General features: G+C 43.2%; 1 protein-coding gene across 3 annotated transcripts in view; it reads right to left on the reverse strand.

The window, feature by feature from the left end:
• Window positions 1-1,015: 1,015 nt before the first annotated feature.
• Window positions 1,016-25,231, reverse strand: part of LOC147426249 (uncharacterized) — a 36,270-nt gene continuing 12,054 nt past the window's right edge. Inside the window, exons 3-7 of one of the 3 annotated variants that reach the window (XM_086498052.1) lie at window positions 23,944-24,106; window positions 17,893-17,975; window positions 16,959-17,045; window positions 16,751-16,882; window positions 1,016-1,420 (exon numbers count right to left, since the gene is read on the reverse strand). In XM_086498052.1, the coding sequence (XP_086354178.1) occupies window positions 1,418-1,420; window positions 16,751-16,882; window positions 16,959-17,045; window positions 17,893-17,975; window positions 23,944-24,106 (468 nt within the window). In that variant the 3' untranslated portion in view covers window positions 1,016-1,417. Of the gene's footprint in view, window positions 1,421-2,548; window positions 3,899-16,750; window positions 16,883-16,958; window positions 17,046-17,892; window positions 17,976-23,943; window positions 24,107-25,231 lie in introns of those variants that run through there. The other 2 variants (XM_086498051.1, XM_086498050.1) reach the window with 2 other exon arrangements.

Raw genomic sequence — 25,231 nt, forward strand, 5'->3', positions numbered from 1 at the left:
CTCCAATCCTTTCACTACAAACCATGGATCTCTCGTCGTCTACTCCCTCTTTTGTTAAAATGAAAAAACCTTCTTGGCACCCTCAAGTTTCAAAACCCATATCTCCACCTTCTTGGAAATAACCACTCCTTTTCATCACAATCTTGGACTCCCCCCCACCCCAAACCAATCCATTAAAACTTCTTCTCTTCCCAATTTCCCCTAACTTAACACCACTAATGAGCTCTCAACCTAGAGAGCAAAACACAATCGGTTAATCGATTTGCCTAAATCAACCCTTCATCCCACCCTTCCCCTTCCTCAACACCAATGAGTGTTCCACATGCTTAGAAAAGATGCAACGAAACTCTAAGCTTATGTATTTGCCTTTTTATGACATACAATTTAAGCTTGTATTATTTTTGTCAGTAATCTTGAGGTTAAATTTTTGTTTGATCAACCATGAAGCTTTTTATAGCCTACACAAAAGTAATTGGTAGGTATAGAAGTCATTTTGCACTTCCTAGATGTAAGATAATCCTTGTTCTAAACTTTGGTGGAGCTTGTCTTGGATTTTTCCTCTATTATATTGAGATCATTAGGTTCTAAATGTGGACATGAGGCCAAATATTTTGTTTAGGCAAACATAAAGTTTGAAATATCACACTCAAAAACTATTGTGCAATAATCAAAGACAAGGCCATTTCAAAGGCCACCTATAAAGAAATTAAGGATTGCTTACATTTGCAACCTTGTTTAACATTTAATTCCTATGCATAGCATTTGAACGATGGAAAAATTTTCATCTAAAAGATTTAAAAAAAGCAAAGATTGAGAAATCAATCTGGATGTGTTAATTATTCCCACATAGCTCCTGTCTAACTAAATCCCCTAGCATAGCACCATGGCAAGCAATCGCTCACACTTCTCTCGCATGCACGCACTAGAGAGAGAGCATGCATGGATAAGAGACAAGAAATTAAAATATCTTTGCTCACTACAAAAAGTGCAACATTCTTGGGTGTGAAGAAACCTATGGGTAAAATGCTCATTAAAAGAGCATGTGGTAAATCTTCAAAAGATATTAGTATTTGTGGCATTGAATAGCTCCCTTCAAGATATCTCCGATTGAAATTAAAACTTGTGTCATTCTTGTACATTATAAGGAGGCTTACAATATTGTGTACAAAAAGTATATGTAGTTGTAAAGGTTAAAGCAATTTGCAACACCCACGTATAGGACTCCACTTCCAAGGAACATTGGCGACATAAATGCCTTATTACATGTGCACTCAATAGAGAAAGTTGGCTCCTCATGCAAAATGGTCTTCAAAATAGGCAAAAACCAATTACACCTTAAAAAGGTACCATTCATTCTAGGAAATTGCATTGATTGAAGTGCATCGCCCTTCATCTTGTTCGACTCCATGCCATTGACTCACTTGCATTCATCAAAGAGAACACAAAGTAAGTTATCTAATACACTCTGCATTTAACAAGCACTAGATTTTATTAATGAAGCTTTGTTTGTAATTGTAACCAAGACTACACCTCTTTAAGGCCAAAGGTTTTGAAATGAAAAACCTTCTTCTTGACGCCTGTAAGTAAAATTCAAAAACCTCTTTTCCCACTTTCTTGGAAATCTCCTCTCCTCCTTTCATTAGAATATCTCGTCCTATACTTCTCGTCTTCCCAATCTACCCTAAGTAAACCCCACTAATGAGCTCTCAAATCAAAGAACAAAAAATATTTGGTTAATGTATTTGCTAAACCAACCGTACATCCCACTCTTCCTTTTCCGTAATTCGATAAGCCATAGCAAAATAGGAGTATGATGAAGCTGTGTTCCTCTATTTGCATTTCTATGACAAACTTTAGGCTTGTATTATGTTTGTATGTAAACTTGAGGGTAACTTTTTGCTTGATCAACCATGAGGCATCATTTTCACTATCGTTTAACTTGTATTCAACTTCTCCTCTATAATATGAGAATTAGGTTTAGCTGTGGACTTGAAGGCAACATCACGCTTGCGCAAACATGAAGGTTGAAAGATCATCCTCAAAGCTATTGTGCAATATTAAAAGGCAACACCATTTAAAAGGCCATTTGCAAACAAAATGCTTCCATTTGCAACCTTGCTTAACAATGAAATCCTATGCATATCATTTGAACAATAGTAAGGTGTCATCTAAAACATAAAAGAAGCCAAGATTGTGCAACCAACTTGGATATGTCCATTCTTCTCACCTACCTCCTACCGAACTAAATCCCCTTGCACAAAACCATGGCAACCCCATCTCCACTTCATACAGTACCTTTAACTACCCTTCTTTGCATTGCATTCTCAACCACTATACAAGCTATGCTCTTTTTTCAATGCACACAAAGTTTAAGGTGAAAATACATGATGGAGAAGCTAAGATCATCATTTAATGCATCTTTTATGTAAGGCCCAAGCTTGAAGGCCATAAAAGCTAGGTGTTACTTTAGCTTCAAACAGATAGGGGACCCAACAACAAAGGCAGCACAATTCACATCAAATCAATCTTGCTTGAAATGAGAATGAGAGAGAGAGAGAGAGAGAGAGAGAGAGAGAGAGAGAGAGAGAGAGAGAGAGAGAGAGAGAGAGAGAGAGAGATTTGCATATAAATATACATGAAAAAGAGAGGAGCAGAAAATTAAAGCATCCTTGTTTGTTACTTAGTGTACCCCTAGTTGGTGTGAAAAAATTAATGGGTAAAATGCTCCTAGTATAGCATTAAAGGGAAGATGTGCAGAATCTTCTCTTAGCTTTGCTAAAAGTTAATATTGTATGTGGCATTGAGTAGTCCCCTTCAAGAGCTCCCCGATTGAGATTAAAATCTATATCATACTTGTACATATTACCAATATCAGGCACAAAAGTATTAAGTAGGTGTAAAGGTTAAAGCAACTTGCAATGCCTATATATAGCATTCATAATGTTTAATTTACTAGAGTTTGCATTTGCTCTCTCATTCAAGATATTGAGACCAATAGGTTGTTTAAATGTAGACTTGAAGCAAATATTTCATTTGCACAAAGCCCATGCACAATGAAACAAGGCAAAGCCCGTTGCGACACCATTTGCAAATGCAAGCACTTGTAAGCTTGCTAAAGATGGAAATTGTATTTATAGCCACTTGAATGACGGTAAAATCATCGCCATAAAGTGAGAAGAAAACAAACACCACCTTGGATATGTTGCTGAATATAACCTAAGGTCGCTGGGACACATGTAGCTTCCTTTACCAACCACCCCTTGCACCTACCCTGAAAGCAAAATTCCCCGTATCACACACGTCCACCCAAACATGTGTGATGGTGGTGCAAAACTACTGGCTGGAAGCTGTGTCTGCGAGAGACTCTTGTTGCCCGTGGTAAGCCCATCGCCCATAACCAAAAGACAGCCGACAATCCCCGCAGGCCTTAAACTCTGGATGCCACGGAGGCAACGAGATCATTTTACAGCTGTGCTAGACTCATTCATTGCTATAGATGTGAGATAACTTAAATTTCTCCAGTCCACCTCCTGCGTGTGAAACAAAGGCACCCAAATTTGCTTGTTCAGGCATGTCTGGGCGCCCACGTGTGACAGGGCCCTAAGAGTTGGAAATCACTAACATTGTGGCAATACTCACTTATTAACAATCCACAATGATATAGGCCATTTCAACCATCAGACTGCATAAAATGCTGATAATTTCAAGGAAAGTTTCTGTTTACTACAACTTTAGAACAAAGCTTCTGCATACATCAACTGGAAACTGCTTTCTTGTTTGCCCTTTTCTTGCTTCGGCCTTCCATGGCTTCCATTTGCTTCACTGCCAACCCAACAATATGGGGATCTTGATAGCCGAACACGGTTTCGTAACTAAGCTTCTCAATTCCTTGCGCCTCCTAAAGTCCAAAAAAAGGGGAGAAATTGTGTTTTCAAATTGAACTGCACTTTCAAACCTACATGCATGCAAGCACTAGCTCTCTCATGCCATGTTTATACCTTCAATCAGTTATAGCTTATAGATGTGACGTCCATTCTAGGGAATTACACTCAAGTACATCACCCTTCGTTTCGTTGGACTCTGCCATTGACTCGCATTCCTCAAAAGAGAACATAAAATAATTTGTCCGATGCAGTCCATGTTTAATAATAGGCACTAGGTAGTAGGTTTTCTTATAAACCTTTGTTTGTATTAGTAACCAAGACTACGTCTCTTTAAGGCCATAGGTTTTGATGTCCCTCCAAGCATAATTATTACATTTGAGCACCATGGTCCAATATTTTAGTACTGAACAGACTAAAGAATCTAATATGAAAAAATAAAAAAGCTTTGAGTTTGTACTCACAAGTCCAGAAAAATTTTGACAAAGGAGAATCGTCAAATGCATCAGACCTCTAGAGGAATTTATGTTGTCCTCCAAGATGCATATATCCTGAACAAAACCAATCTGAGGTGCATGAATGAGATGTGGCAAGAAAGGCCGCAAACGTGCACTGATCACCTGAGCCAATATCTTATACACGGAGGACGTGAGAGTAATCTCCCTACACTGAACAAGTATGAGGAATCCTCTGACTTTGGCATAAGAGAAATCAACCCGGAAGACATAGTGGGAGTTTGTATCGAAAGTATGTTTACATATACCCATAGAAGGTCACAGAAGTCTGAACGCATGTTGCATACCCCGTAGAATTGCATGGCAAATCATATCCCCATGCTACAAGAACAACTGATGAGTCAAACCATTCTCTCCAGGGCAAGAGGCACCATCGATACCAAGCACGGCATCACACATCTCCTTCATGGGGGAAGGAGCCAGCAAAATCCAATACGTCGTCCCCATCTCAAAAGAGAGGGAACTACCCAGTCATCACCCATTTTAGTCTTTTGCATTGTGCCTTGGTTTTCAGTCGTCAGAGGCTTGCTGTACTTTTGGGCCGCTTATGCCCTGCCTTGTCAGATAGCTGCCATGTCATGTATGTGATGCCAAGTCTCCACATCAGCTACATCAACTTAGCTGTGCCTAGAAGCCACAAATCCAAGCAACAGACTATCCCTTCACCTTGCTACTGCCACGTGGCAAAGAAGCCATATCACTAAGGCTCCCACATCAGAACATCCAATCAGCCACCAGCTGCTCTGTCAATGAATGGCCTGCCACATCAGCTGTGATGAATCAGCAGCACCACTCTCTGGCTACCAAATGTCACTGTTCACCACGCCATCCACTATGCCAACTGCACTGACATGACAAAAGATAGCTAATCCCTAGTGCATCTCGCATCTACCACCGGGCTATCACTATGGAATCCACTACGGATTGAACCACACACTCTTCTCGTATGCTTGGAGAACACTCTCAGATCCAGAGCTAGGCTCCAAGTCATCGTGCACCTCTCCCGTGTAAAAGCCATTGATTCCTTCCACCTTATAAATACATTTAGTTAGCACCAGCACTTAATCGTGCTCAGCTAAAGTGAAATGTGCTTGTCACTTCGTTCGAGTGATTCCTGAACTTAACCAGGCACCAGTAAATAACCTAACATTGTTACCTTTCCTTTGTATGCTAAAACTTTTCTCAGACTGTAGAACCTCATAAAGTCCTCAACTTCAGACTGTCCATCTTCTTGCTATTCCCACATCTTCACAAAGCATTCGTCGAATGTTATTGGCTGTTCCAGATTGTCAAGTACACAAGCTCTGCTTCACATCTAGGATCCTCATAGTGAATCCATGTCCTCTAATGGCCACACATTGGCACTTCTAGCTGTTCCATGATTCTTCCAGAATCTATAACAACAGTTCAAGAACCAAAACTATACACAGTATGAGTTGGGCTGATACTAAATAGTGAAAGGACTGCTAGCAAGCGTTACGTACGTGGCATCCAATATTACAATACCAAGAACAGATTTAACATAGCAAAAATTGCATTCACTAAACAGGGATCCTCTAATCACGCCTCGTATGGCCATCTCATAGGCCCGGAGGCCGCAGTTAGGGATACACCCAAGCATGACTGTGCAAACTGTACATATATGCTTCCACTTACCACCATGTCATCCCATCCTATGGCCACCCCTAGGAACCTACAGCTCCATGGCCCTCTCTGGAAACACACAGTGGCCTGCCAGATGGATGCCCATTAACAATATTCTGGAAAAGAATTAAATCTTAGGGAGACTTCAGCCTTCAAGCTATCTAGGACTTCAAAATTCTTGAGCTTCTTTGTCTTGAACTTCTGTTTCTAATCAAAACATTTAGCTGTCGTTGCTAAATCCCATGTCATTGCATTATTGCATGAGGTTGACTATGTTAAAAGATTGCTCGGCTAAAGAAACCATGAGGTTCCAAGCTCAAAATATTGTTGTTGCAAAGTATTTTCGGAAAAGAACACTTCATCTGTTCGAATTATTTGAGAAGAAAGCTCCGATGAAGGATACCAGTCTTGATGTGATAGTGAATACATATCTATGTAACACACATATATATAGTACATCAAAGAAAGCATCATCATATTCTATTCACAATATGCAACCACATCTTTGTCCTTAAAGGAAACATCACTAGAACAACTTGTGGCGCCTCGCCATCTTCGTCCATCACAATGGAAGAAGGTAGGGAATAATAGCGTATGCATCTGCATCTGAAATCAGATCAACTGCATGATCGACTGCACCAGGTTGGTTTAAAGCTGCAGCTTTGATTATTATCTCTATACTATTTTAAGTCATCGTAAAGTCAGCTCGGGTCCATCCTTGGCAAGATCGAGGAACAGGGTTTTTGGAAGGTGAAAGTGCTTCGGATTAGAATTCCTTTGCAAATTAGACAACTTTGGCCGCTTCAGGCACTCATACCAATGATGATCACCTACACAAATGGTTAAGTCCATCTTCCTTTTAAGTTTCAGCAATATTTGAAGAAGAGGCTTATTGAGTATTGAAACGTCAATCTTGAGAAAAGTCACGTCCTTAACCATGATCAAGTGGGACATTTGAGAAAGATCTGCTTTGACCACCACTAGATTGTCAATCTTGTGTGTAGGACCTTGAAGCTAAAGAGGGTACTGCTAATTGTAGCCTAGGCTGAGAATGTTGCATTTCAAAGGAGATATCTTGACGATATGCTACAAACTTCAAGTATCACCAATACAAAAGCAATCACCATAAAACTGATGCTTTAGCGTCCAAAATCACCAAACATTCAACATTGTAAATTGCAGCATGTAGGGTCGTCAGATTGTATTATGTACATCATCTCGCATCATGGGTTCAAGCCTGTCGACAAAAGAATGTAACAAGTCGGTAGAGCTTAAGGAATAATCTCCATAGTCAACTTCTGAAACTGGGAGATGTGGTCAAGGAGCAAGTTTGACTCAGGCAACAAAGAGAGGAGCGCACATGGAAGTCGACATTTGTAGAAACCAATGTCATGCAAAGTGCACACTGGAACTCATCCCATGTAGTTGGCCAGCTCTACGAGCCAGCGAGAAGACCACTGGAAGAGACTTTGATAACTAGAAACAAACAAAAATACTTCATACTAGATCACTTGCAAATTTCCCTTCGGAGGGTGTTGGCAGCCAAATAGGCCCCCTAGTGGTATTTCTTTGTTTATTAATCTATCATCAAGTCACAAGCTCACGGACACGAAAACCCCCAGACAAGGATATGGTGGCAGTTTCCCACGATTCGAAAATTTGGCATCGTTACCTCTATGGTGCCCTCTTCGTGGTATGGACTAACCACCATTCATTGAAATCTCTCTGTGCTTAGCCTGCCCCTCAAGATCACAAGGCAAGATGGGCCGAGCTCATGTGAAAGTTCAACTTTGAGATACGCTACCGGAAGGGCACTGCCAATGGGGAGGCTGATGCCCTTAGTAGGATCGCGAGGATAAATGTTCTTTCGTTCATTGACATCTCGACCAACTTTTATCTTTCTCTCAAAGGCCGTTGCCAAACAGATCCTCACTTTGGTGAGATTTGGCGACGAGTCCAAGAGGGATACGTAGTTTGAAAAGCAATAGCGGTCCGGACGCCCGTCCGTTGGCTATGGAGAGAAAGATAGCGGAAAAGTATTCCATTTGTGGTGGATTACTTTTCAAGCAAGTTTGAGTGTGTGTGCTTGTTGTTGACGATATCCGCAAGAAGATTTTGTTTGAGTGTCACAATGCTTCAAGAGCAAGACACACTGGCATACAGCGTACTTTGGCCTTCGTAGACCGGCATTTCTATTGGCCGCATATGAAAGCCTTCGTTGACAAATATGTGTGGGAATGCACGCACTGTCAGTTGAATAAAGTTGAGCGTCAAAAGCGTGCTAGGCTCTTACATCCTCTACAAATGCGGCAAAAAATGGACTAGCATTCATATGGACTTTGTTGTGGGACTGCCGTGGACCAATCATGGTCATGACACCATTCGTCGATCGACTCACGAAGATGGTACGCTTCATAACAACTCGCGCCACCGTAAAAATTACGAAATAGCTCAACTCTTGGTGGAGAACCTATATAAACTTTATGGATTGCCCGAGTAAATTATCAATCACCAGGATCCCAAATTTTATGGGATTTTTCGCAAATGGTCTTCCAGATTTTAGAGACTCGTTTGTGCATGTCATCCTCTGATCATCCTGAAACCAATGGACAGACCGAACGCACCAACCAAACCATGGAGGATATGCTATGTGCATATGTCTCGCCATCCATCTGATTGGGAATATTATCTCCTACAGATCGAATTTTCTCAGACCAATACTAAGCACTCAGCTACTGATTATAGCCTGTTCATGCTTTTGTATGGTTATGAGCAAAAACCACCAATTGCCACTAGGTTCAAAGGCGTAAAGATGCAATCCGTGGCCGATTTCTTGCACGACATGCAAGAAATGCTCATGCTCGCTAAGGAAAGCAAACAAACCGCCCAACATTGGGCTTAATGCTAACCAGCATTGACAGACTTGTAATCTCCAAGAGGGAATGCGGGTGTACCTTAAGGTACCAAAGGATTCTATGGAACAAAGCATAGAATTCAACTCCTCCCAGTCTTTGGGTTTACGTTTTTCCAGAATTGTACTATGCCGCCAGATGCTAGGTGTATCTTTCAGATACATGCTAACATGGCGTAGTTTCGAGCCTTCTGAGAAGTTATCTTCTACAAAGGCCACTCGAATTGTCGAATGAAAGCGAGAGCCTTGGTAACAACCCTCCTTCCATTATAGCATTCGAATTTGACATCTTTATCTCCAGCTTTGAGCGTCTTCTTCTTCTTGTGGTGTTGGGACCGCTCTTGGAGATGTCTTTGGAATCTTTGTGCACCGGAATTCTGTGTCGACTCTTCCTTTAATCCTCATCTTGCTTTACTGCTTGCAATGGTGGTTGTTCTACAGCCTCATTTGGATGCAGCTGGGTCATCAAGAACGATATTATCCACGTTCTTCATAAAAGAGTAATTCGATGAGTAATTCGGCTAAGGGATTGAATCTTTTTCATGTTGTCGAGAGGTTCCCACTATAGGATCCCTCTAAGGCTGTGTTGGAGCGCCAGTCTAAGGTATTCCCTCACTTGGCACTCGGGGATTCTGGGGTAGCTCTTCCACCATCTTTGCTTTCCCTTTTTCAAGGGTCTTAAGCACTTTCTGTACTCTGGCTGAGCAAGAGCAGCTTGCAATTCCGCATTCTGTTGCCTCAGCCGCTCGAGCTCTTCTACTTGTCTTGCCATGACTGCTATTTTTCTGCCAAGAATTGTCTCTTCTTAGGAAAGGAAACAAGAGAACCTTGCTATGATACCACTGTCACAAAAATGAAAGTGTGCACTTAATACTTTAAAGTTGATTTACTATTTCACGTAGGATTCTTCACGACATAAAATTGAGAAAACAATGCAGAAAAACGACACAGCACTAGGGATGAGAAGATGGATTGGTCCCCTCCCTTGAAGGAGATTTGTATTACTTTCTAAACTTACAAGCACAAAAACCCGAAACAGTATTCATTATTCTTGTCCCAAAAACTTTTCTGATGCATTAAAAATGCACAGATTCATAAGCCTATTGGCTGAAATTCATCGTACAAGTAGCCACACGAGAATTACATGTGCGAGAGAAGCTTCTATTGTTATCTGCTCGCGTAGGGGGTACCTACACAAGTACTTCTTGGCTGAAAACTGCTTTTGGACTTTGTCGGAGTGCTGAAATCTGTGTGGGCAGCCAATACTGTGTTTGTCTGAGAGCGTATATCCCCTGTAGGGACGTATGGGTTATCCTACACCTTCGCCGCACAATTTATGGCCTCTATGCGCCCTCTACAGATGCCTAAGCAAAGAAATCGTTGAGGAGAGAGAAAGTGGTTGAACTGAGAACTGAGAGAGGAGGCTTTGTGTGTGTGGAAACTGCTGCAGAGTGTGCAAAACTGGTAGCGCTACCCTTTCTTATAGCCTTGTGAGGAAATTTGGTCATCTAGCGCTGCATGAGAGAGAGAGAGAGAGAGAGAGAGAGAGAGAGAGAGAGAGAGAGAGAGAGAGAGAGCTCATAATGTTTCTACGCTGATTGTCCCAAAAATTTGACTAGAAGGTGCAGATGTGCATCTTGTATCTCTACAACTCAGAAAAGCATCCGATCATAAGTCACCAAAACCGGCCAGCCTTGCACATCAAAGATAGCACCCACCAACCAACATTAGCTGACAAGTCCGTGACACCTGAAATCACCCAATCCCAGCCCTCTAGAATGGCCTCCTCTATCATTGTCTAACCCTAGGACCTATGTCAAACTGAGCCGCCATGAAATCAACATCTAGAAGCCGCAACTCCGTTCACAAAAGCATGGATCTAGCAAGGCCTCAGTCCCACGTGCCCCAATCAATGTGCTTCCTCTCCCCTAATTGTCTGCCATCTAAATCCATAACAAATGCATTCCAAATAAGGGGCTACCTCTCCACCTCCTCCACACAATCCCTACGAACCAATGCTCTCCTCGTGGAAACCCATATCTAAACCATCGAACACAAATAAAGGTGAAAGCCAAGAGAGAGTCAAAGGAGCATCATTGAAGAAAAAACAGAAATCCTGCCTCCAAGCATCACGAACACCAAAACGTCAAACCACCGTCTCAAGCGCATGCGAGAGAAGCGAGAGAAGAAGGTTCCAAGGCTCATAGCCAAGAAATAGACCTCTAACCATGAGCTTGGAAAGCAAAGCTCTGCTCTGTATCTCCGTCCCTTGAGCATAGAATGTGAAAGCGTGAAGTGGCGGCCCACCTCCCCCAATCGTGACGGCACCAATAGCACTCGTATAAAGCAGCCACTCTTGAGACCCAAGCTACGGGAAAGCCCATCCCATTAAACCCTATCGTAAACCTTCTCAAAATCAAGTAAAAAATTTGCTACAGGCTCCAGGGAGGACCAGGCCAACTCTACTACCTCATGGGAAACCAACAATGTTATCCAAGATGCAGACATATTGGAATTTGGGCATAGTAAGACATCAAGCCGACTGAAGTAACAAAGAGGTAAAGGCAACCAGATTGTGCAGTAGGGTGAGAAGGGCGCCATAGCATGGCCTTGAGCTGTGCAACAAACACACACACACACACACACACACACACACAGAGAAAGAGATAGTTTGGTAAAGTAAGAGAGAAGAACCGCTTGTTTTACCCTTACCAACTGGTGTACTTTAAAACTATTCGCTTCATGCTCCTCTCCCTCTTTCTCGTCTCTATGGGCTCGTGCGCTCCGCCATGCTACTCCGTCCACTCCGGTTGAAGGAGCTGAAAGAATCATCCTCTGGAAAGCTCAAACGATTGCGTCGTTTTTCGGCAAGAGGGTGTGCAAAGAACGTGAGCTTAGCAACAAGCGCCACCTTCACCATTGCTCTCCTGCTCTCGCTCGCGAACCCCTTTTTCTTTGTTGCACCTTGGCGATTCATTGCTTAATTCTCTTTCTCAGGCTTAACACCCTTCTCCACCATCCACGCCTTAAGCGTCTCCGATTTCTCTTTCCTTATCAATGCGTGCCTTTAGAGCTCCGAAATCTTCTTATGCCCCAAAGAAGCTAGGCCGTCTCAAGCACAACACAGATGAGAAGCAAGAGCGTCTCCACTGCTTCACGAGAGAGAGGGTGTGCCACCTTGACTGAGTCAAAGAGAGAGAGAGAGAGAGAGAGAGAGAGAGAGAGAGAGAGAGAGATGAAATAAAATGAAATGTTATATTAACATCTTCAAAAGGCCAAAGTGACCTATGAGACCAGAAAGTTACAATGTGGTGGATCTGATACAAAGTCAGAGTAACAAAAATGACAAATATGACAAAACTCCACTATCGCATGTAGTGACTCTACCAAGTAACCACCAAGCGATAGGGAGCGTTGGGCAATCCCCAAGCTTCCTATTCACTCAGTATTGACTCCATTGCATGGCTTGTAATCACATTACCAAAAGGGTCCCCATTGTCGGTTACATCAAGGTCAACACCAAGCGCTAGGGAGCGTTGGGCAGTCCCCAAGCTTCCTATTCGCCCAATATTGACTCCATTGCATGACTTGTAATCATATCACGAAATGAAATGAAATCCTAAGCTGGTAGGTGTGAACTAAGCAGCTAGCTAGGATAGCTAAATCACAAGTCATAAGAGATCAAACATTGGTCGCAGAGAGAGAGAGAGAGAGAGAGAGAGAGAGAGAGAGACCCTTTAGAGTCTAGACAATTGCACAATCCCAAAAAAAACCAAATGGAGAGAGGAGGAGAAGGGGGGGGGGGGGGGGGGGATGAAATGAAATGAAATGCTATATTAACGTCTTCAGAAGGCCAAAATGACCTATGAGACCACAGAGTTACAACACGGTGGAATCCAGTACAATGTCTGGGTACAAAAGATAAAAAGTGAGAAATGAAATGAAATGAAATGTTATATTAACGTCTTCAAAAGGCCAAAGTGACCTATGAGACCAAAAAGTTACAATGCGGTGTATCTGATACAAAGTCAGATTAACAAAATAAATTAAACTAGGATAACCAAATATAAATACTGCGGAATCCAAAACTAAGCTGATAGGTGTGAAAGGTCAAAGCGTGAAATGTGTGAACTAAGCAGTACAATGTGTAGACAATATGGGAGGGAAGTAGAGATCCATCTTCATAGAGATCCATCTTCATCTGCACCCTGGACGACGAAAAAGTATGGCTCAAATCCTTCGCTGTAGCCTCCTTCGAAACTGTGTAGCTCCTCTTCTCCATCGGGGTCGTCTAGATCTCCCTAGCTCCAATGCTCGGTCTATGAGAATGCCAGTAGTGCGGGCAGACCTCTCCGCTGTTGGCTGCTCCTCTGTCTGTTCTTCTGGGTGTACAATATGTAGTGTAAAGAAATCTGTGATCTGTCTCTCTCTTCAGCTCTCCTCAGTAAAGTTTCTCTATGCCTGTGTAACTCAAGTAGATATAGCCCAAGACATCTCTGATCCTTATAACTCATGACCCTAGCTAGAGGCCAAAAACCTTCTCTGAATAGACAATGAAAACGGCCTCATATCTCATAGTACACTGTGCAATGACATAAGTAATGTACCTCTGTCTCTAGCTCTAGATGGCATAAGCGGCATATCCTGCTATCTGCTGGTGTCCCTCTGAATCTGCCAGTCTCAATCTCGAGCTGATGTGAGGACGTGCGTATCTAGCCAATGGCACACCGCAAACCATGAGAAAGATGCGTGTCCATATAGCTAGGTCGAATCACAAACCCATCCCTTGTGAGGTGGAGAAGATGCTCTCTAAGAAAGCCATCTTTGTGCCCAACTCCTGTATCGGCTCTATCCATGTCCTCCTCATGTCGAGGTGGATCAGATCCTGACGAATGAGTCTATTAATCTCTACCCGCGTCAGAGACCTCAAGGGTGCCTGTAGAGAGTATTGAAAAGGACGCAACCTGTCCATGGTGAAACCATGTGTCTGAAACCATGATGCCATTTGTGCATACCAGCATGATGTATCCCCATTAAGAGCTAATTGTCTGGAGGACTCTAGAGCCACCCTGGCATATCTGTCTCTGGTAGTATCCCACAGACTGTGTACAAAGGAGACTGATCTGGTAAGCGCCTCAATCTCCATAGGGGGGGCAGCCAATTCCGCTCGAATGATATCATGCCGTACGGAAGCCTTGGCTCTAATCAGCCGAGAGATCATAGATACCAGGGGCTTCTCCATACGCCTCCAACCATCCTTGCCTATAGAAGGTCCCCAAACCTGCACCCCATATAACATAGTAGAGGCAACCAAAGTATCAAAGAGCCATAACTTTGTCTTAGGTTCCTGGAACTGAGCCTGCGAACACATCCTCTCCATTCCTCTCAGAGCCGCACCAGCTCTAGTTAGTCTAGTCTCTGCTGCTCTTCTCAAAGAAAATCTCGGCCTAGTAAAGACTACCCCCAGGTAAGTGTATGCATCTGTATACTCCACAATCTCCTGACCATATTTGAAAGTAGGTACTGATCTCCTGACCCATTGCGGTGTGGTGTTAAACACCATAACCTTGGTTTTACCTAAGTTTGCACACAATCCACTATCCTCTACAAAACTGCGTAGTGCATCCAAATGTCGTTGCATACCTTCTGGTGAGTCAGATATCAGCACAATATCATCAGCATATAGCAACAATGGGATCCACGTCCTTGCCAGCTGGGCACCCCTGTCACCCTCTCTGTCAATGTACTCAGACACCTCATCAACATACATACCAAATAGTGTAGGAGACAATGGGCAGCCCTGTTTCACTCCAATAGTAGAGTGAACTAAATCAGATACCCCTTCCGGAGTGCGTACATGTCCCATCACTGATCTGTACAAAGCCATAATCCCCTAAATCACCTCTATGGGCACCCCCATCTCCTATAGTCTGCGCATCAATCGAGCTCTTGGTACCGTGTCAAATGCTTTGCGAAAATCCACAAAGCTACAATAGATCCGTCTCCCATGTGCTCTGCCCTCCTCAATGATGGCCCTGAGTGTCAGAATATGATCAAGAGTGGAGAAACCCCTCCTGAAGCCGGCCTGACCCTTTGCTCGTACACCCTCGCCCTCTGCCCAATTACTCAAGTGTTGCTCCAGAATAGATGCATACAACCGTGCCAATGTGTGTCCAACCATAATAGCGCGGTAGTTCCCAGGCTCAGTGGGTCACCAACCTTGAAGATGGGCACAATATTAGACACCCTCCAAGTCTCAGGTAATCCCTCACACATGGCACGATTGAACAACACTGCGGGAACCTCCATCAGCATATCCCTGGCATGTATTAAGTGCTCCGCTACTAGACCATCATGATCATATGCCTTCCCGGTCCTCATCCTGTCAATGGCCCTTTGTACCATCTCAGATGTAAAGAAAGTGCTCGTAGCTGGGCAAGGCTTGGTAGGGTCTGGAAGGGGTTCCTGTCCAGTAACCGTATATAATGATGTCGCATATTGGCCCCACACATCAGGTGAAGTAATCACTGGGGGAGGGGAGAGAGAGAGAAATGAAATGAAATGAAATGAAATGAAATGTTATATTAACGTCTTCAAAAGGCCAAAGTGACCTATGAGACCAGAAAGTTACAATGCGGTGTCTCTAATACAAAGTCAGATTGACAAAAAAATAAATTAAACTAGGATAACAAAATATAAATACTGCGGAATCCTAAACTAAGCTGATAGGTGTGAAAGGTGAAAGGCGTGAAGAGAGAGAGAGAGAGAGAGAGAGAGAGAGAGAGAGAGAGAGAGAGAGAGAGATTTTATTTAATAATTATTTTTTAGTGTTAAGAAAACATCATTTGCAAAAATGGGGTGTATTATCATGATTTAGATCGTCAGATCTTGATCTTTTCAGAGTAAAATCTTTCACAGTAAAATCTATGGGCTCCAACCAATCACAAAATGGTCCTTCTAAAAAAATTAACCTCTCATTTTTCATTAGCAAAAAGGGAAGGCACTAAGGCCTTACCCCTTTGGGGTAGCCAAAAAGGCCGAGTCTGTGTGAATGTTTTGATCATGGAGGCGAAAAACTTGTTCATGTTTATAACTTTATAGATGTCATGCTCTCCCACTCCTTATTTTTCTGCTTCGTCTTACTCCAATCTTCAGCCTTCATGTGCAAGTGATGATCTTTTTGCTGGTAGCACTTGTGGGAGGTATTGAGGACAATTGGACCTTAAAACAATAAATCTACGAACATTATTCAATAATCCTTTTGCACTACAAGCCCATGGTTGTATTGCTCTTTTGTTGAGTATAAAGCTTCATTGTGATCTCTTTTTTCTTTTGTAATTTGGCTTGGGTTCTATGCATCAAGGTATTATTATGAAATAACTCTTCTATTTAGAGGAAAGAGAGAAAAAATGAAACAGATAGTTGTCAACTCCTAAATGTTCCTCAATGTAAATTCCCTCCAGTAGCATACCCTGCATATGAGGGAAATTACCTTCATACATGCAAGCACATGTATGATGTCCACTTACACCATGTCAGAAAGATATTAATTTAACAGGCTATAATAAGGGTTAGCTCAATTCCACAAAACACACAAGCAAAAGACGTGCATATACTTGTTAGAAGAAACAAAAAGAACTTAAGACATTAGCAAAAGAAAAAGGATGAATAAATAAGAGAAGCTTACTCGAAGGAGTTAATCTCCTTTTTCAAAAATCAACCGTGAAGTCATTCACAAGTTTATAACAAAACAAATGCATAGCCAAAAGAAATAACCAAAACGCTTGTCAAGATCATACCTCCAACACCTTAGACAATTCTTTTGGAGGTGCACTCTGGACACCAAATAACTGAAGCACTCTGTGAAACAGTAATTGACATGAGCGTAGAAACTCTCCTTCCGCTTGAACATTCTCCACAAAAATGAATGGCTGCGTACGATGGCTTTTAATTAGTAGATGACAAAGGAAATACTTCAGTGATTTATTGGCCAGGGTTTCAATACACCTTGCCAGGCTTTAGCAACCGTATGGCCTCCCGAAGGACTGTCTTGGTGTCCCCATTTTTTAGATTACACAAGCAGTAGACACTTACCTGCATTCCAGCATCCATACACAGCCTCAAAACAATCACACACAGTTGAAAAGCAGTAAGCTCCTAGAGGCATTATTCAATAAAAGAAAGGGAGCCACCACAGAGGTTTAAAAGTTGTAAGAGATTGGTAGGCCCAACTTTAAACAATATCCATCCTTTACTCGCCCCCCCCCCAGTTCTTTCCCCCTTTTCCCTTTTCGTGCTCCATGAAATATATTTATCAAAAACTCTTTGCAAACAGCTGATCACAATGAGAATAGGAGAGAGCAATATTGCAAAACAATGAGTTTACTCCACAGCTTTAAGATAACAAGAGAGTGGCTAGGAATATAACCTACTGAGTTTTTATAACAATTCACGGCCCACCAGGCAAAGTATTGTGCAAAACCAAAAGAGAGGAATTGTAAACCAAAAGCAAAAGCACGGATACTTTCGATACGGCACTCAAACAGCAAGAGAACCTGTCAGCAAATGCAAGGCACATAAGCTCGTCCCTGTACTGGGTGTATCCAGCATGCTGTCATATCATGTCATTGTTAATTGAAATACCTCTGCATTGACTTAGAGCACTAAAATGTGGCCATAATGCAACCGCACTATAACAAACTTGAGGACATTCAAGTAGATATCAAAATATGGTGCAAATTTGTCTCTCTTTTCACAGTCGCCCACCAACATTAGACAACCACTGCACATTATCCAAAAGACCTGAATAAGAGGAACAATTAAGCCAGACAGGCAACAAACACAAAGCCCAGAAGTAGTGAGTCTTAGTTATGCTCAGATAGCATACTTGAAATCTATTTAATTAACTGCGATAAACTGTCCAACATGGTGGAGGAATTACCACTGCATCCATGCTATTTGATGGTAGAGACAGAGAACTGAGGGCCTTCACCTTTATATCTACTGGAACTCCAGCACGAACAGCTTAAAAAGCCAAGTCGTGACAATTTAGAAAGAAAATGCAGAAGATATAAGAAATCTGACATCTAAGGAAAACAACCACAAAACAAAAGAGAAAAAGTACTGCCCTCCAGTATAAAGACATACACTTGATTAATCAGACTTCACAAATCCTAAAGTTCCTCACATTCAAAGAGTCATAAGAATCAATATCTGCAATCACGAGCTGGAGGTTTGTGGGGATTGACCCTCTTGATTGTTGGGGAACAATGATGATCACAAGATAGACTTCACAGATTTGCAGTTCCCAGCAGTAAACCTAATTTCAATCCACAATACTACTACATGGTCTCAGCTCCACTTTGATTTTCTGTATGCCTCCCATTTTTGTTTTTTTAAGGATCTTTTTTATTAAAGCATGGTGTTTAGACCTGTAGAATTAAAGGTTTGATCACCTATGAAAAATAGAATGTATTTTCATCTAAAAAGAACTCTTCATATGTCGAGCGAAGACTCTGCTGAGAAAGCCATCTGCAGCTGTTCAGTTGAGTATACGTGTCACGTTCTCACTGGTTCCCGTGAGGACACCCTTGTCTCAGTATGCTTCTCTACAAAAGTTTCTGAAGATAAGCATCACATTTTAGGTTTATTTGAGGTTTTGGTGACATATTTCAGGGTTCAAGAAATCCTGAAACATATTTCAGTGCAACTATGGCTGGAGTACATTGGCAAAAAATGGTCATTTTGAGAGAAATAAATTAGAAATGACAAAAAATGGCCCACTGATGTCCCTAAATATTGACAGGAAATGGTCATTCCCAGCATTTCCCATTCATGTTCCATCTTGTTCCACGTTTCTTGTCACAAGGGTGCTCAAATGGAGTATCTGAAGCTTGTAATGATGGAGGGTAACATAAGATCTATAAATATTAACTAGATTTGTCAGAATGGATATGAACTGTAGCTGTGAAAGTCACTTTGTACTCAGCTTCACAACTAGAAGTGGCCACAGTAGGCTGTTCTTGCTCAACCAACATATGGTTTCTAAATATTGATAGGAAATGGTCAATCCCAACATTTCCCATTCATGTTCCATCTTGTTCCATGTTTCTTGTCACAAGGGTGCTCAAATGGAGTACCTGAAGCTTGACATGATGGAGGGTAACATATGATCTACAAATATTAACTAGAATTGTCAGAATGTATAGCTGTGAAAGTTACTTTGTACTCAGCTTCACAACTAGAAGTGGCCACAGTAGGCTGTTCTTGCTCAACCAACATATGGTTTTGCAAGTACAAAGAGGTTGTCTACTGGCTGCAGACTTGCAAGAGGCATTTCGATCGCGTGTAGGTGCAGATTTGGAGGTTAGAAGCAGCCTGCTGGAGACACTTGGTTGGATGTTCATTTGAGTCTCAGATTTGGTACTGATTTGGAGTTGTGCCGGCTGATTTGGAGCAGATTCTTCCAAGTACCTGATCCTATCCTCCTCACACAAGCACACATGAGGGAAGGTGACACATTCGGTGATGGTGGGGGATCATCGACAAGTGCTACATGGGATTGGTATACAACCGGATGCGTGACAAGACAATGAAGATACCTACCCTACCAACTTTTCTCGCTGATCGTCATTTAAATGGTACCAACTATATATCTAGAGGATGACGATGGCGGTATTTGATTCGTATGATCTCGGGTTCTATGTGATCGAGAAGATTGAAAAGCCGTCTTCAGCCGAAGAGGGGACACTTTTGGAGCGTGTCAATGCTCAAGTGCGGTCCTTTATCATCTTGAATTGTACCTGACAAATCTTGGAGCATGTGGAGGCAATGAAGAGTTCCAAGCATATTTGGGATCGATGGGCATATTACTCCTTAGAAGAGAGAGAGAGAGAGAGAGAGAGAGAGAGAGAGAGAGAGAAAGAAAGAAAGAAAGAAAGATTTTTAACGTCTATGTCAGGCCGAAATCGGCCTATGAGACAAATCAAATGTACATGGTGTGTATGTCATCCGTCTATCGGAAAGACAAATGAAACAAAAACTGATACTGATACAAAACTGAACTGAATGTAGGTAGTGGAGTATCTGAGGAGGGATGGATGGAGCTCTATCTCTAGGGGTATATGCATGTCTATATGCTCAAGGTAGTACAATCATGAGAATGCATCAAGCTATCTAGCTCCATCCTGTACTAATGGGGGGATGTAAGATGTGGTACATGGGCGGGTCTGGTGCCAAGGCTACCAGGATGAAAGCTGTCGGGTCGGCCCTCATCTGAGCCACTCGCTCCTCAGTGGCACGGCGCTCCCGGGCTCGGATCTCCTCGATCTGTCGGTGGTGGGAGCTCGCGCCCCTGTAGCCTGTGACTCGTGGTCGTCGTCTAGCTCGGCTCACCTCCGCCTGTGGGAGTGTCACTCCCCTCTAAGTGTCTGGTGAGGGAGGGGCGGCAATCCTCTGAAAGAAGTCTGTGAGCTGCGATTGTCTCCCCTCTGTCTGTGTAGCTGTGTGTGGCTGTAGTAGTGTGTCCCGATGGCTCTGTATCTCTAGTAAGAAACGTCCGAGCTGTCTCTGATCTCGAGAGTCCATGATCTCTCGGAGAGTGGGCTGTCCTCTGAATAAGGCCTCATACCTGCCTCTGATCTCAGTGTATGCTCTGCATCTACATACAAAGTGCTCCTCACTCTCCACCTCCTCTGTGCAGGCTCTGCAGACTCGCTCCTCCCTGGGAACACCAGTATGTCTCCCGATCTCAATCTCTAACCTGTGTGAAGCCACTCTCAGCTGACCAATCGCCACCCGTGAGCTATGTGGCATATATGTGTCCATGTAGCGTGGTCTCTGTATGAACCCCCCAGACAATATGGTGAGAAACTGGTCTCTGTAATCTGACATCCTCGTCCCCAAGCCAGGTGACTCCCAGACTCTCCTAGTGTATAGCTGCCACAGATCCGTCTCAATACCAAGTTCCTCTCACTGCGAGAGAGGTGAACATATGGTGAGTGGGGGTCATACTGGAATGGTGGTAGGCTCTCCATGTCAAGACCGTGTCCCTCAAACCATGCTCTGACCTGTGAGTACCATGCTCTCTCATGCCCACTCTCTGATAGCTGTATAGCTGCCTCAAATGCTCTACGAGTAAGTCTGTCAGGAGGTAGCTCTCTCATCCTCTGGATGAAGCAGACTGTCTGGAATAGTGCCTCTACAACCATAGGTGGTGTGGCGAGCTCGGCTCTAATAATGTCATGTGGCACTGTCTTCTTGCTACGGAGCAAGCGTGAGATCATACATACCTGTGGCCTCTCAAGCTGTGTCCACTGGTCAGCTGTCAATCCTGGTGCCCATACTGCCGCCGAGTACATCAAGGCCGGGGTGACTAAGGTGTCGAAAAGCCACCCCTTCGTGCGGGGCTCCTGAAAGTGTGCCTGGTGGCATCTCCGCTCTAGCATGGCCAGAGCTGCATATCCTCGGGTGAGCCTGTCAGCAACAGCCTGCCTCATAGTGAAGGGTCCTGGTAGGCTGGTGAATGTGATGCCAAGGTAGACATAGGAGGTGACTACATCAACCTGTCCTCCTGCTGCTGTGAAGGTGGCAGCGCTCCTCACTGCACTAGATGTGTGAAAGATCATAACCTTGGTTTTGCCAAGGTTCACAGTCAACCCCCTGTGTGTGCTGAATTCGTCCAAGGCCTCAAGATGGCCAAAGTGACCTATGAGACCAGAAAGTTACAATGTGATGGATCTGATACAAAGTCAGAGTCAGAGTAACAAGATGACAAAAATGAAATGACAAATGTCACAATAAAATACTATGGAATCCTAAACTACTAGGTGTGAACTAAGCAGCTAGCTAGGATAGCTAGATCACAAGAGATCCAGCATCGGTCGTTGGCGGATCTCATCAATCTCCTCCATGGTCAGTAGTCTGACCGAGAGTCGTGCATGTCGAGCCAAAGTGATCCGAATCCTCTGATGCAGCCTCCGCCGATGCTGTGTAGTCCTCCGCAGTCGTGGGCGTCTGGATCTTCCCAGCTCAGTCGCTCGGTCGATCAATGTGCCTCTGGTGTGAGACGACGAGCTCTGCTATGGTAGTAACTCCTCCGGGTGTCGAGTGGCAGCTCTAAAGAAATCTGTGATCTGTCTCTGGGACTGGCTAGCCTCTCCTCTCATCAAGCTCTCTCTGTGTTTGCGTAGCTCGAGTAAAAACAAACCCAAGCATCTCTGATCCTCGTATTGCATGACTCTGGAGAATGGTCCAAAGCCCTCTCTGAAAAAGCAATGGAAGCGGCCTCGTATCTCGTAGTAGACGGAGCAGTGGCATGTGTAGTGCAACTCTGTCTCAGGCTCGATGTCACACAAGGGGCGTGTCCTGGCCTCTGCTGGTACTCCGCTGTATCTCCCAGTCTCGATCCGCAGCTGGTGTGAAGATGTACGTATCTGGCCGATAGCACATCGTATCCCATGAGACAAGTGGGTGTCCATGTATCTGAGCCTCGTCACAAAACCATCAACCGTAAGCTGGAGGAGATGCTCTCTGTAGAAAGCCATCTTCGAGCCCAGCTCCTGTGCTGGCTGTATCCATGTCCTCCTGGTGTCTAGTTGAGTCAAGTCCTAGCGGATGAGCCTGGTGATCTCGGACTGTGTAAGAGTCAGAGAGGGTGCATCCAGTGAGTACTGGAAGGGAGGCAATCTGTCTATGCTGAACCCATGCGCCTGAAACCATGATGTCATCTCCCCATACCAGCATGTTGTATCTCCCTGCATGGCTAACTGTCGAGAGGACTCAAGTGCAAGGCGGGCATATCTGTCTCTGGGAAGTTCCCACATGCGGTGTATGAAGGAGATGAAATGAAATGAAATCTTATATCCATGTCTCCTAAAGACCAAAATGACCTATGAGACAATGGTGAATTTGATACAAGGTCTGGATAAAAGAAAAGAAACTAGCTAAACAGAAACACTATTAGAGTTGTAAGGTGGGTATCAAGAGCCTGAGGGGTACATATACAAAAGGTGGGTGTCTATCTCAGAGAACAGAGACAAAATCATGAATATGTGTGTACAAGAATCCAAGGTTAACTTGCATCGATCGGTGAATGATCCTGTCAATGTCCTCCATGGCGATAGTCTGCACAGGGCATCTCCCATGTCTTGCCAGATAGATCTACTACTCTGCTACAGCCTCCTCCGACAATGGGAGCATCCCCTCATACTGGGCCTCTTGGATCTCCCCAGCTCTGTTGCTCGATCACTCAGTATGCCTCTGTCACACACACATACACACACACACACACACACACACACACACACACACACACAAGACGAAGAAGAAGAAGAAGAAGAAGAGAAGGGAAGAGAAGTTTTCACGTTGTAGGAACAATCCCAAGAGACCTCAAAGATCTATCCGACAAGTGTTGAACTCAAGACTTGTTATTCAAGAGGGGAGGGAAGGAGGAAGACCATTCGAGGGGCCCCAGCCATTAATGGCACTCCACACAAAGCAGAAATTCGGGTGATTACAGCACTACTAATGTACAAATACATAGATAAGTTAGCCTTAGAATGATGGGCGTATGTACAATGCACGAGAATAAAGACTCCTAGTGAGAGAGAAAAAGTGCCCCAACCATCCCAAAGTGTGTGCACACGCATCACTCCCTAATATGGTACTAGGCTTGAGAAATGACAGTGTCTCAACTTTTTGTAACATCCAAAGACATGCAGAGTAATAACAATGATATCGCTTGTCCATTGCAAGAAAGCAAAGCCCTAGAATCAAGATTGGTAAAGGAAGGCTTGAGTACCCAAAAAAAATTAAGTGAAATGAACATCAAGACAATCTATGTCTTGTACTTGCACCACTCCACGAAAGTAGCAAGACCAGTAAACAATATCTTCTACAATTCTCAAACTTCTTTCAATGCTTCCTTGTTTGAAGTCAAGAAATATGTCAGACAGCTCAAAACCCCTCACTAGAGCTCTACTCCAGATAATACCTTGATTTTTAATAACTTCACGATTCTTTTCATTGGTGACAGCAACAACTTCTGCTACATCGCTTGGATAATAATACAAGTTCCGTCCTTCATGTATATCCATATCTAAAACTTTCGATCCACCTCTTGGAACATGATTTCCCAGCAGGGCTGCAATGATGTACTACAATTGCCATATCAGAATTTAAAAAACAGCATATAATCCTTCAATCATAAACAACTAAGCTTGCCGAACGAGAAAGAAAGGGCTAAAGTCGTAATGGATTTCCAGATAACCAGTGGGTTCTATCACTCGTCCAAGAGAGAAAGGAAAAAAAAAGACAACGCCTTGAAACATTCTCTTGCATATTCAAGATAGAAAACTCTATGATCGCTTGGAAAAGTTGACCAACGCCAAACCCTGTCCATATTCAAAAACTGGAAGAAAGTCTTGTTTCCAGCCCATGGCCCATTCAACTTATTCCCAGTTCCACACTCAGGTCATACAAATATTGTACTTCTATAGGAAGAGGATGCGACATAATGCTCACTCACTACTTTTGCTGATGCAATAACAGAAATGAAAGAAAGTGTTATTGACATGAGGAGCACCCATATTTCCCAACAGCTAGATGAATGTCAGCAATACAACAATGAGACAAGGATATATCCAACACAAAGTAGTAGTTTTATTCATCCAAGGGGTTGAGACCCAAGGGTATACTCAGCACATTAAAGATTCATCCAAAGAGCCTATGACGCAAAGAATGCCAGGAAATTAAACCCCCCCCCCACCCCCCCCCAAAAAAAAAAAAACGTCCTTGATTGCAGACTGGAAGGACACAATTGATAGCTTCAAACTTCAATGAGGAAAGTGCAAATAGTCCTTCCCCCCAAAAGGCATGCTTTTCACCCACAAATTGTCTCCACAAAACTGGATCACATGATTAAACTCACTCTATCTTACTGTCGGCCTCAAAATCACTCAATTCACTTAGACTTAGCATTGGGCATGGTTCATAAACACATTACACTCGCTTCACATTGATTACTATGACTATGACTCACCATGCTGACTTCTCAAACCTGAACAAAAGACCTTGACTCTACACTTCAAAGCTGCAACTATGTGACTTCTCTCTGGGCAGTCAAGCACAGATAATACATTAGACCAAAATAGCTTAGACAAAAAAACTCCTGGTAATCGCCAATGCTTATTTACAAAACTTAGGGTTAAGGCTTCCAAAGTTCGGGTTAATGTTCACAAAAAGTAGTGTTTGCTCTAGGGATTCTCAAGTAGCATCCTAAA

This window comes from Adiantum capillus-veneris, chromosome 24 (assembly GCF_014529385.1).
Source record: "Adiantum capillus-veneris isolate H3 chromosome 24, ASM1452938v2, whole genome shotgun sequence".
Classification (NCBI taxonomy): Eukaryota; Viridiplantae; Streptophyta; class Polypodiopsida; order Polypodiales; family Pteridaceae; genus Adiantum; species Adiantum capillus-veneris.